At 39.5% G+C, this 13,086-nt stretch overlaps 1 protein-coding gene across 1 annotated transcript; it reads right to left on the minus strand.

The window, feature by feature from the left end:
* Positions 1-1,798: 1,798 nt before the first annotated feature.
* LOC135324469 (uncharacterized) lies at positions 1,799-12,246 on the minus strand. The gene is given in 3 exon segments (XM_064500964.1): positions 1,799-3,358; positions 3,361-4,010; positions 12,180-12,246. Coding segments are annotated over 3 exon segments (2,037 nt in total). The 3' UTR covers positions 1,799-2,038.
* Between the last annotated feature and the right edge of the window lie 840 nt (positions 12,247-13,086).

Raw genomic sequence — 13,086 nt, forward strand, 5'->3', positions numbered from 1 at the left:
TTGTATGTAGAAGCAGCATTCAATTCCTGGCCATTGGTCCAAGCTAGGATGCAGATCGGAGGTTCATTTTAGTGTTTTAAAAAGACCATCTTAAAGTTCATACCTTCAAATAAAAAATCTCCAGTGCCAACATGACATATTTTTCACCATTGTATTATCTGGTTTAAAACAAGATACCTCAAGTGCCATGAGGTTTCTTTTCATTTTTTCTACTCCTATTTATACACTCTTTTTCACAGCAGCTGAATGAATAAGTGAACAAGTTAGGAATGAGTTGTCAATATTAATGTCTTCTGTGGTTATTTTAAGGAGATAAAGCTATGGTAGAATTATGCCTATGATATAAAAAACAAAGCATTCTGTCTGCCATTTCACAGAATGTATTCAGTGTTTAGTGATAAACTCAATCTGGAATTTACCATAGAGGAAAATCTAAATTAGATAAAGGTAAATTTTTTATGGTCTAAGCTGAGATCCAGTAAAATTTGTGAGATGTTACCAAATGACTTAAAATACATGCTGATACCCTCCATTTTATCTGTGTAGTGACTTGTTTGATTGGGAAAGCAGCATTCTACTGAAACAACAATTGCATTTTAATGTTGGAGATACTACTATTTGCATTTTTTTATTGATGGAGAAGGTGCTATGAACAGAAAATCTGATGCACAATATGCAAATGTTATAGGTAGAAAATAAGGATATACAATTTAATTATAATTTTGGAATAAGTACTTAAAATACAGAAATTTGGAAAGCAATTGTTAGTTTGTGATTATCTATGGAAAAGATGTCCAAATGTACAGTGGCTGTGATTTGGTTGGAATTAAATTACATAAAGTCTCAGACATTCTCTTTCAGGAAATTTTAAGATGAAATTTTTAAAAAACAAGAAATTTGAAAACTGGAGGCTCTTGCCTTGAAGCAGTCCAGATAGATAGCAGGTTTTCCTTAGAGCGTGTGCTTCTGCATAGCCTGCAAGACAATACAGGTTTCACTGGGGACGCTGCCTGTCATATCACAACAGTAACTTCAATAGGTTTTTGTGAATCAGTGTATTTTGATGTTCTAAGAGGTCATATTTCATAGGGGAAAAAAAATAAGCTGCTCTAGACCAGTTCATTCTAAAACTGGGTGGTTTTTCTTCAGAGAAGAATATTTTAAAAAATGGCCAAAATGTGCACAGAGATATTTGAAGTTGCATTGCTTTTGATCCTCTATGGATTCCTCTATAAAATGTTTTTTTGTCAGGGATAATGACTTCTAGTAGCTCCCTGATTCCTAAAATATGGGTCTCTTCCCCTCAATCCCTTGCCATGCAGTACCTTTGACTGCGCTAGCTCTGGCTTGCTTGCTTGCTTGATGTTTTTGTGAGACACTTCAACTCATTGAATGCACTGACAATTAATTCTTCCAAAAAAATAATTAAAAAAAATTCCACCTGCCCACAATACACTGTGTAATCACACAATAATAGTTTACTAAAATAGTTACATGATGAATGTGGTTCTGCAGACCTTGGCAAATTCTGTATTCATTTATCCAAAGTTGTTCCCTGTAGATAAAATGAGCGATAATTGCAATCCATTTGTAAAATCCAGACTTTGACCAAAGAAGTTTTTCAAAAGCTAGAAACACACTAAAACCGGACCATCTGTACTGCTTGAGTCATCTTCCTTTTCCTTCCAGAAATCAAAAGAAACAGTAGCACAAAATGACACTCGGTTTCTCAGAAGCACATGGGTGTTGGAAACTTGCACGGGAGGAGCCGACGGAGGGAAGACCCAGACGCTCAATATGAGTGATCAGTGTACTTCAACTTTATTAGGTGTGGTCTTTCTTTATATAGCATAGGACTAATCAGGCTCATACATATTGCAAAAGCTGAGCTCCTTATTGGTAACAGCAATTTGGTTTACCCAGCAACTTCTGCATTACATCACCCGCAAGTTCCCAGGACTAATCATTGATAACACCTTGGAGCCAAGGACAATGTGTCCTTGGCTCTAGCTGTTTTTACTCTCATACGGGACTTGGCTCACATCAACTGTGTGCGATATGCACTTAGTTCTGCTTCCTTTAGTTGTTCAATCTTCACATGACCTCTGCCCTCAAGCCAGTCCTCCACAATTCCCCCGTTTTTATTTTGTGCGAGAAAGACCTTTTTAGTTAATTGTTCAAGCTTTTGTGTTAAGCAGCCAAAAATCACTCTTACAGCAATTAAAATTAATACAATTATGAATAGAATATGTAGCCCTTCTTTGATCAAGCTCAAAATCCAGGTACTCACATTACCAAACATCTTTCTAAACAGATCATCAAACCAATTATACTGTACGGTGATTCTCTGGGTGTGGTCCTTTAGCCATTTCAATTGCTCATGGATTGACTGTCCATGATCAGAAAGATTAAAACAACACATTCCTTCAAAATCCTCACACCCGCGTCCCTGTGCCAAAAGCAGAAAGTCTATAGCTGCTCTATTTTGCAACACTGCATGTCTCAGGCTATCCATATCCTGTGACATTTCAGAGAGAATTTGTGTAGTAACATTTGAGTGCTTAACAGCCCAACAAGCAAGTTTATTTAGATTAGACATGGCATGCGCAACTGCAACACTAGGGTCTAAAGCTGCGGCGAAAAACCTTTCCGCAGGCCCCCATAATTCTACATCATCAGCACAATCTGAACCTAGTTTTTTCAATTCACGCTTGCCTCGACGATTCTCACTTCTTCTATGTCTGATTGCTGCAGTCAGATTTGACCAACGCTGATCATGTAAGTCAGGGGTGAAGAGTGTCCTAATGAGTTCGGCCAGCGTTGAAATTTTTTCTTGAATAGTTCGTTTTGGTTGTAACGGTGGTGCTATCCATTCTAGTACAATGGGTTCCGCCAAGCCTCTTTTTTCCCCCGTTTTTATTTTGTGTTGTGTAATGGCTCCCATTAGGTATTGTGGACCACATAAAATAGTAAGATCAAGTGGCTGATTTTCCAGGCGTCGATGCGTAGCACGCGTAGTAATTAGGGATGCAATTTCCTGGAGTACCCGTTGCTGTTCCTCTGTGAGCGTGACAGCAGCCGCTGGGTCTGTTCCCTTCAGCAAGGGGCATAGCAGATTTAAAAGTTCATTAGGAATGCCGACAACCGGACGGATCCATTGGAGGTCTCCTAATAGTTTTTGAGCATCATTGAGTGTTCTTATGTCAGTCCTGATTGTCAATTTCTGTGGTCTGATGGTGGCATTCGAAATATGCCAACCTAGATACTGCCAGGGGCTGGATTCCTGTACCTTTTCCGGGGCCATCACAAGTTCCTTTTTCTTTAATTGTGTGATTAGATCAAATTTTTGTTCAGGAGAAAAAGGGTTTTTTGTGCCAACAATATGTCGTCCATGTAGTGATATATCATGGTCTCTGGCCACTGTTGACGTAACGGTTGAAGTGCCGCATCGACATAGAGTTGACAGAGGGTTGGTGAGTTTCGCATACCCTGCGGTAGTACTGTCCATTCAAATCTTTGGCCTGGCCCCTCTCTATTGATAGCAGGGAGTGTAAATGCAAATCGCTGTTTATCATCTTCATGGAGGGCTATGGCAAAGAAACAGTCCTTTAAATCTACGATTAGCAGGTGCCAGCCTTCTGGGATCATTGCTGGGTTGGGTAACCCCGGTTGTAAAGCACCCATGTTATGCATCTGTCTGTTTACAGCACGTAGATCGTGTAAAAGTCTGTATTTGCCGGATTTTTTCTTGATCACAAATATTGGGGTATTCCAAGGGCTGGTAAATAGTCTTAGATGACCTTGTTTGTACTGTTCCTTTACTAGTTCATGTGCTTGAATGAGACTTTCCCGTTTAAGCGGCCATTGCTCTACCCACACAGGCTGATCAGTCCTCCAGCTGAGTGGGATTGGGAAAGTCCAGGCAATGGCCGGTGCTATAAAGGGTGTTCTGAGGTAAGCACCATACCCATCTGGGCAAGGATATCGCGCCCTATTAATGCTTGCACTCCTTCAGGTAGGGGTAAAATGGAAACGGAGCAATTAACCACCTTGTTCCCTATAGTCCATTGTAGCGTCGATGATTTTCGGGCGAGGGTGACCCCGCCTACCCCAGCTACCATAGAGCTGGTCTCTCGGGTTGGCCAATGCTGGGGCCAAATCTTAGTGCTAATTATTGATACATCCGCTCCAGTGTCCAATAAGGCATTAGTGCGTATAGATTCTTCTTTATACCTTACAGTCACGGTTTGTCGGGGCCTTTGATGCATTCCGACAGTCAGTAATACTGCACTTCCAGTGGAACCAAAAGCACCATAGCCTCGTGGTTGCTCTTTCGCTGGTGCCACCCCTTCAGTCAGGTGGGGAAGCGGAATAAGTTGAGCTATTCTCGATCCTTGTGGTATGTGCATAGGTGGAAACATTGCTGAAACCACAATTTGTATTTCCCCGAAATAGTCCTTGTCGATCAATCCTGTCAAAACTTGTAATCCTTTCATTGTAGCGGACGATCTTCCAATCAGTAAGGCACCTATCGGCTCATGATTAATAATTACTGGTCCGTAGACATTTGTCCCGATTCTTGTTGGCTTTGTATCCAATAAGGTGGCGTCTACTGCTGTTGCCAAGTCCAGTCCGAGACTCCCTCTGGTGGCTGGTCGAAGACAAAGGGGTTCATGGCGTTCGGAGTGGAGCTGGGCGCCGGCTGAGGTGGTTGTGTTAACTGCGGGGGTTGCTGAGTTGTTGTGGTGAAGGCCGCCTTTTGTGTCGTCGCGGGGTGGCTCGTCCCGCTTCTTTGGGCGTTTCCCGAGCCAGCCTTCCAACAAGCCGCTCCATCATGTTTGTTGCTTTTGCAGTTGGGACACCATACTCTACTAGCTTGGCATTCTCTGCGAAGATGACCAACAACGCCGCATCGGTAGCAGTGTGCCGATCGTCGATTAGGGGGGATATTTCCGCCGGGATTTTGCAAAGGAGCAAGGGCAGCGAATACCTGACTTTGATTCTGTTGCATATTATCCCGCAACGCCTGTGCTTGCTCTCTCCTGCTCTCTCCTAATTGTTTCACCGCCTCTACTAGCATAGCTTGCGGTCCTACAGGTACCTGCGCCATTCTTTCTAGCCCCTCCTCAATAGTCCATGTTCCCGGGAGTGTGGCTAAAATACTACGCGTTGAAGGGCTACTATTCTGTATTGCACATTGTTTCAAGATAGTCCCTTTCAGGTAATCTGGTACCCCTGCTGCTTGTATAGCATTGGCTACTCTGTCAATAAATAAGCCGAAAGGCTCTTGTCGGCCCTGCTTTATTCCCATATAAGATGGGATACCCCCCCTTTTTTTTTTTTTTCTTTTTTTTTCTTTTTTTTCTTTTTTTTTTTTTCCTTTTTTTTTTTTTTTTCAAACTGCTTTTATTAGTGGTTTCTGACCATTAATATCATAGAGAAAAACTTATTTCACATTGATAGCCTGAGATGGGTGTCCTCAGATAACTGTGGCCAAAGGAAGAGGAGAAGGAGGAGAGGAGAAAAAGGGGGGGGGGGGGAAGAGAGAGGGGGGAGAAGAGAGAGGGGGGAGAGAGAGAGGGGGGGAGGGGGGGGGGAGGGAGAGAGGGGGGAGGCGCTGAGGGAGGAGGGGGGATCTGCCGCATGGTCAATGTTGGTCCTTTTGGCAGGCCTGTGTTCCCAGACCCTCCCTGGGCAATATTAAAGGTTCGGATCGAGGGGGGCGATGGGTATGGGGACACAGGGGACACCTCTGCATGCGGGGGTTCCTTGAACCCATCGGGGCTTCCCAAACGCTCCGCGGCGGCAGCAGCTACTTTCTTTTTTTTTTTTTACTTTTTTTTCTTTTTTTTTTTACTTTTTTTTTCTTTTTTTTTTTTTTTTCTTTTTTTTTCTTTGAGGTGCGAGAGCATTAGTAACTGCCCTCCACGGCTTCATCAGCTTTTTTACTGTCTTGTTGTCACTTATTACTTCATCAAACAACTTGTCCCCAAATTTTTTCCATTCAGTTTGTTCGAACATGGTATCTGGGTTAACAAAACACCCCTTAGCCACTCCGTAAGCTAATAGCCCTGGGAGTTCCTTATGACATTGTATTCCTTGAGTACCTCGCTTTTCTAAAAAGCATCTTAATAAATAATAAGCCACTTGTCGCGCCGTGGTTACTCACTTACCGTTGCAACCTTTGCAAGACCTGCGGCGAGACTTTCTGGCAGGACCCCGTCTTGTCCTGGGCACGGACCCCCTTTGTTTGTGTCCTCTCCACCTCCTCTGTAACTCTGGCACGTAGACCCCCTTTTGTGTCTCGTCACCTTTAGCACAGCAGGACCAGCTGTCTCTAGCACTCTGTCGACTCCTGAGTTCTTGATCACCGAGTCCCTGTTCGGCAGGGTCCCTGTTCGGGCGCCATTTGTTGGAAACTTGCACGGGAGGAGCCGACGGAGGGAAGACCCAGACGCTCAATATGAGTGATCAGTGTACTTCAACTTTATTAGGTGTGGTCTTTCTTTATATAGCATAGGACTAATCAGGCTCATACATATTGCAAAAGCTGAGCTCCTTATTGGTAACAGCAATTTGGTTTACCCAGCAACTTCTGCATTACATCACCCGCAAGTTCCCAGGACTAATCATTGATAACACCTTGGAGCCAAGGACAATGTGTCCTTGGCTCTAGCTGTTTTTACTCTCATACGGGACTTGGCTCACATCAACTGTATGCGATATGCACTTAGTTCTGCTTCCTTTAGTTGTTCAATCTTCACATGACCTCTGCCCTCAAGCCAGTCCTCCACACATGGGTATTTTTAAAAAGAGATTTCAAGCATTTCATGGTTTCAGCTTTGTCAAAGATGCTCTGAGAAGTGTACTTCATGTTCTATTTCAGCACCTCCATTGGAAGGAATCAGGTAGAAAGAGATATAATAATATCACAAAAAGATCACATAAAAGATCTCACCACAAAAAGTCACTTAAATTTCTTCAGAACTGTTAAAGGATCTGGATTAAGTCTCGTTTCATAAGAATGTCATTATTCCAAGCTATACTTTAAGATTATTTCAGTTCAGTTGTTGCCAAACCAAACCTATGTATCTATAATCTCCCTTCTGTTACTGAATTTAAACAGACATATTTAAGAAATGACAGAGACAGATGTCATTTTGATGTTTCTGATGTAGCAGTTATTTTCCTGCACTGTTAGACAGGTGTATGTATTTAAATTTCAGCTACTTAGTTTCTTTGATATTGGAAAGAGTATAAATTGGTTTAGAATAATTTTGAACTTTTAGTTTCATAGACTGTATTTCCTTCCTAGTCTCAGAATCTCACTCCCATAGCCATATACTTTATTTTCTGGCTGCACTTTTTCTCAGAGCATTTTCTAAGTGGGAACCAACCTTCATCTTTTTAAGATGGGACATCAGTGTGCTAATCTTTAGATACGTGTCCACGTATTGTTGTCTTAGCTTCATAAGCCATCTAGGTGAGGACATCAAGCAAAATTGAGGGGTTGTATCAGAGTTAGAGTATATAGATATTAATGAAAATTTGGATAAAAGCGGAATGTTTGTAGGTGGTGCAATGTCTTTTGGAAAGATTCTGCTGTAAGAAGTAAAAATGAAAAAGAAGGAAAAAATAAAAAAAGATTTTACCTTTATGATGTTTCTCAACCTCATAAATTTCCTGTAAGAGATGAAACTCTGGGCCATAGGATTTTATTGGGGCAAATTTCTTGAATTTTGGAGAGAAATCTAGGTTTTCACTAATAGATAACAGCTTAAAAACAGAACTTGCATTTCACAAGAATTTTTTGCAATGAGAGACTCTCCATTCCCACTGTTGCCATTTGTATTATCCTGACGCATCAAGCTGTTCAACAACAAGCTGTTTGTTCTACTTGTTTTCAGTTGTTGAGATACTGAACCACCAAAAAAACAATAATTGTCCTTACAGTATATATATAATTTTCCTTATATTTCTCAATTGCTACTTACTGTAATTCAAATATTGAAATAGAGAAATTTAGGAAATTTCAAAGTCATTTAAAATCCAAACTTTTTCAGTTTGTAGAAGTAATAAAGCACTGAGGAGGGTTGGATTCATTTTATTAGATAAACTGACTATCATTTACTTCAGCTATGACACCAGTTTGTATTTTCAGTTTTGTCTTCTGAACACTTACCAGTCTTAAGCCAACAGAGTTCCTGCATCTACTTCCATGTGATTAAATTCCAGATTACTTTGCTTTTCCTAATAAAGGCAGGAGTACCATTGATTAATAGGGCCAAATTCTTTGCTGGCATAAGTCTGCTAGCTCATTGGAGTTATTCCAGCAAATAACTTGTCTCACAGCTATTTAAAGGAAAAATAATGAGGTATTACTACTATCAAATCCTTTAGCCTTGCAGCTATAACCTAAGTATATTATAATCCAGTGGATAATGTGGGATACACTACTACAAAATATCAGACTCCAAAAAAGAAAATTAGAGCATTATTAACTAACATTATATTTTCTTTGTCTATTCCTTTTCAAAGGCTTATGCGTACTGTAGAACCCCAAACTCCAAGTGTGTTTTTTAAAGGGCAGGAGATTTTTTTTTTTTTTTTTTTTTTTTTTTTAAGACCTACATAATTTCTATTGTATACATTACATGATTGTTGCTTTGGAGTCACAACAACCTATCACTGATTATAGCCTACAGTTGTAATCCTCACTTCGTAAGATGGAAGATGACCTTTGATCTCTGTAGTCACAGCCACATCTTGGCAGGAGTGTAATATAGTATAGGTATCTTCTTCCTAGAGATGAAGAATACAGAAGTTAACAATGGAAAGCGCTATACAGGGATGTGTCCAACACTTTACTTTCCAAGAATCCATGGAAAACAGTCAGATTTGTGAGTAACTTAATTCTGCTCACCAAGCTCTTGCTGTGATGGTTACTTTCAGATGGAAAGGCTCTCAGTGCATAGCTCAGGATATCAGCTCTGCTGACCTGGAGGAGTAAAAGTAGCAGAAGTAAAAGGTTTAATGAATGGACTCCTGCAGCAACAGGCCTACTTGCTAAGATGAGTGAAAAAACTTGTTAGTGCTTAACAAGCTCTGAAAACATTTTGTTTTTGGCTTCAGTATTTTCTTTTTCTTTTCATTTTTTATAAGTAGAAAAATCTTGTAGTGGCTGTCCCTCTAATGAGTATTTTTAGAGGAGAGAGACTTTTTATTTGAGAAAGGTGGGAGGGAGACGCAGGATAGAAAGGAAACAGACTGTTTTCACAAGTAAGCATGTTTCTTTCAAAAAGAATGTTTGAATTATATTTTGAAAATCATTAAGTGAAGCAATATATGAATTAGCTACATAGTTTGTCCATCAAGGCAGAATGTTAGAAACAAGAAGGGTTTGGAGGATCCAGTGATGGTTGAGGGAGTATATGTTGTACCCAAAAGCAATGAATATCGCCTATCTGGGCAAAGGGTGCCTACTTTGATCTGGGAAAGAGAGCGCCCTGTCAAGTGCCGAGTGAAGTCAGTGGAAGTGTTATAGCTGGCTCTAACGAGAATTGCATTGGGTCCCGAGGCGTCAGTAAAATGACTGTAGAAGTGAAGAGAAACTATAATCAAGACAATCTTTCCAAAAGCAATTTTGAGCACTTTCCCTGCTAAAAGCTTAAAGAAGCTGAGAAAGAGGGATAAAGAAGAGCATGGCTGAAACTCTAAAGTAGCTCTTAGATATTTTTTTTTTTCCTGTATAAAATAGTAGAGGAAAAGATGCCTAATGTATCTGTATTTTGAAATGAAGAACTATACATATTTTCCTGTTTTCCCATCAAGTTGACACAAGATATGAAGACTTAGGACATGTGTTATGCTCTCGTCATGGAATAATTTCATTCATACACTATGGAAGGCAAATTACTGTTTGAGATATTCTTTCTAAGAAAATAATTACAGCAGTAATTCAGAAATTTCCCATTATTCTTTAAAAGTGTCCTTACATGCCAGTTTCTTAGAAGGGGTGATCTCAGATTCCTTTTCATGTTTTGATTCAGGATAGAATTGTTTAAAGTTTCTATTTGGAAAGAAAAAATCTTTAAATAAACAAATAAAAAACAAACCAGATGAGGGTTTGAAAATGTGCTTTCATGTCAAACAAGGTATAAAAATGAAAGGGCCCAATCTCAGCTGCAACGGGTAAGGAACTGCTGCTGCATGAATAGTGTGCAAGAGAAATATCACGACCGCAAATCACAATCTCTTGACAAACACTTTTAAGGTAGCTCATACATTAGGCAGATTTATTCAAGGAATGTTAAGATTTTTGCTATTTCCAAAAAAAAAAAAAAAAAAAAGTTATTTAGAGGACTGTGATGACTATCTAGCCTGTGACTGGCTGGGTAAGTCATGCGACACAAGTATTCAATGTGAATGTAACTGTACTTTCAAAAATACTCAAATAAGTTTGATAATCATTTTAGAGGGGATGTAAGCATGTTTGTAGCATAAATATTCACAGAAACTAAACTCAGAGAGGGTAAAGAAAACTCATTTAAGTGACATTAGATTAGCTCTTTCTTTGGCTCCTTTTGGAATAATTTGTTCTTAAGCTTTCTGCAACTTCAGAGAATCTAGACATTTCCTCTGGTTCTGTTTCTTCCGATACCGACCCTCTGCTCTGCACCTGCTTCTGAGAAGCAAAGAACAGTCCAAGTATCTAACCCCTTGTGTATGGTGTCTTCTGCAGCACCTCAGCAAATCCATGTCTTCAATCCAATTTTGGAAGCTGTGCCTTTGCAAGTCACATCTTTAAATATAGTGCAAGCAGAGATACATACTGTATAGTCTTCCAAAAGTAATGACTTTTCACTTTAGATAGTAAAAAGTGTAAGTTTCAGATAAAGCAGTAAAACACCTTTCCCTGGCACACTTTTCTATTCTTTAGGAATTATGGCCACCCACCCTTATAAATCAAGCTTTGTCTCAATGTCACGCAAATTTCTGTCTTTCTCACTCTTGCTAGCGTCCTGCGTCCTTGGCTGCTGACACCAGCAAAGACCTTCTTCTTCTCAATATCTGATTCTTCATCTCTTCTCCTGTGAGTTCATAAAGAGTCTTTAGGCTTCCTTGTTTCTTAAGACACAGTATTAATAATTTGATTGTTTTATTCTGCTCATGAGAAAATTTGTCTCCTTCAGGCTACGGCTCCCAGGAGAGGCAATTTGTGCCAGCTAGTTGTCTTAAGATACCTCAGTATGAATAGAAAAATATCAGGATTTAATGTTTTCATTTGAGAGACAAAGACTTATAGAACATGTTGGATGCAGTAAACAGAGACATTTGGTGATATAGGACTTTCAAAAAATCAGCAAAATGAATACATTGTAAGGAGGGTTCCCCAAGTTATTTAATTATGTTTCATCTTAATTTGCCATAAATCTAGAGGTAAAATTTTCATGTTTAAGCTTTGGATGGACAATATGTTTAATGCTTCTTGTAAGTGAACTACTTGTCGAATTGCAAATTAACTGAGACATGAAAAGATCCTCATCCTCGTGAAAGCTGCTTTTCTTTTTGGTAGGGATTGCAAATCTGAAAGATCTAGAGCTAAAATGGTCCAGCACATTATGACCACTCCCTCTTTAATCTGATAACATTCACTGTTTCATAAACAGTAATTTTTCACCTAAAAATGATTCTAGATATCTTAAAGGATGATGTGACATCTTCATTTTTGTGTTAAACTTGCTTCTGCCTATGGTTTTTATGCCCAGTGTACGTGGCTGCTTTAGTTGCCCACGTAAGTGAATAGTATCATTTCAGAGATGTGCATTCAGTTTGATATAGTAAGTGCCCAAGATGCACCATATACATAAATATTCTTAGCAAAAAGTTACTGTGTCTTTCGTTGGCATTCTAGGAAAATGCACGGAGAAAAAATGGCTTCTCAAGATTTGAACTAGTTAGAAGTAGTCTTGTAGCTAGCTTCTAGGTCAGGAAAAAGGGAGGCAAGTGGTAATGCAAGTTGTTGCTATATTGTTTAAAGTACATCCAAGCTCTACTTTATCCTGAAATCTGTACTGGAAGGACAAATAGTCCTTCCCTGCCTTTGGGTCTCACACTCTTGCCCACTGTGTACGAGGCTAACTCTACCTCTTTGTGACCTGAGGCACACCTCCTCTCACCCTTTGCCTTTGCCTCCCACTCCTCTTCTGAGAGAGTCGTGTAGGTATATCTGAAGGTATCAAGCATGGTGATCGAGCTCAGGGAACTGGTCTGGGTACAACCTACAGCTTCTGTTTCAAAAGTTAACCTAGCAAAAATAAAGATTATTTCTAGTCTGAATCAGTTCTTTGACCCAGTTGAATGTATTGACCCTCAGTGTTCATGCTGCAATTTTAAGAAGGAAGGAGAAAAGGAAAAAGGCTGAAACAAGTAAAATGAATACAATTTGTCCTGGATCAGCATTATTTATCTCCCTTGCATTTCCAATTTTTTTGCAGTTCTATGCACACTTAAATGTAATATATTTCAGTAAATTTCCACTGCGGTCTTCTGCACAACTGTTAAGAACAAGTCCACTGATGCCTGATGAGCAATGTGATTTACCTATTACACATCAGAGGAGGAACCATCAAACAGAGAACTGAGCATTGCAGGAGTCAAATTACTGGGAAACAAATGCATACCTGTTGTAACTTCATTTACTACAGTGGAGAATTTGAAGAAAGATTTTTTTTTTCTTTAAAGAAAAGGATTTATAAAATTACTGTCTTTTATTTTTTGACATTGAATACATGGTCTCCCTAGATAAGAAACTGGCTGAGATTTTTATTCTTACAGAAGAAACAGTTTTTATTCTGTACATCCTAAATGCCAGAATTTAAATGCTGTGTGATATGTCTCACTTCTTTTTTTCCTCTTCCCACTCTCCCCCATAGGCCAGAATTGTACAGAGGCCTTACCTGAGTGCACAGTAAATGAATGGAAAATTGCAAGAAAATAAAGAAAATGTAATATAAAATCCCAGATGTCCTGGCTGTTCCACTTGTGAATAATTCCAACTTTTTCATCAATAAGACTTTTAAGATA

This window comes from Dromaius novaehollandiae, chromosome W (genome assembly GCF_036370855.1).
Source record: "Dromaius novaehollandiae isolate bDroNov1 chromosome W, bDroNov1.hap1, whole genome shotgun sequence".
Classification (NCBI taxonomy): Eukaryota; Metazoa; Chordata; class Aves; order Casuariiformes; family Dromaiidae; genus Dromaius; species Dromaius novaehollandiae.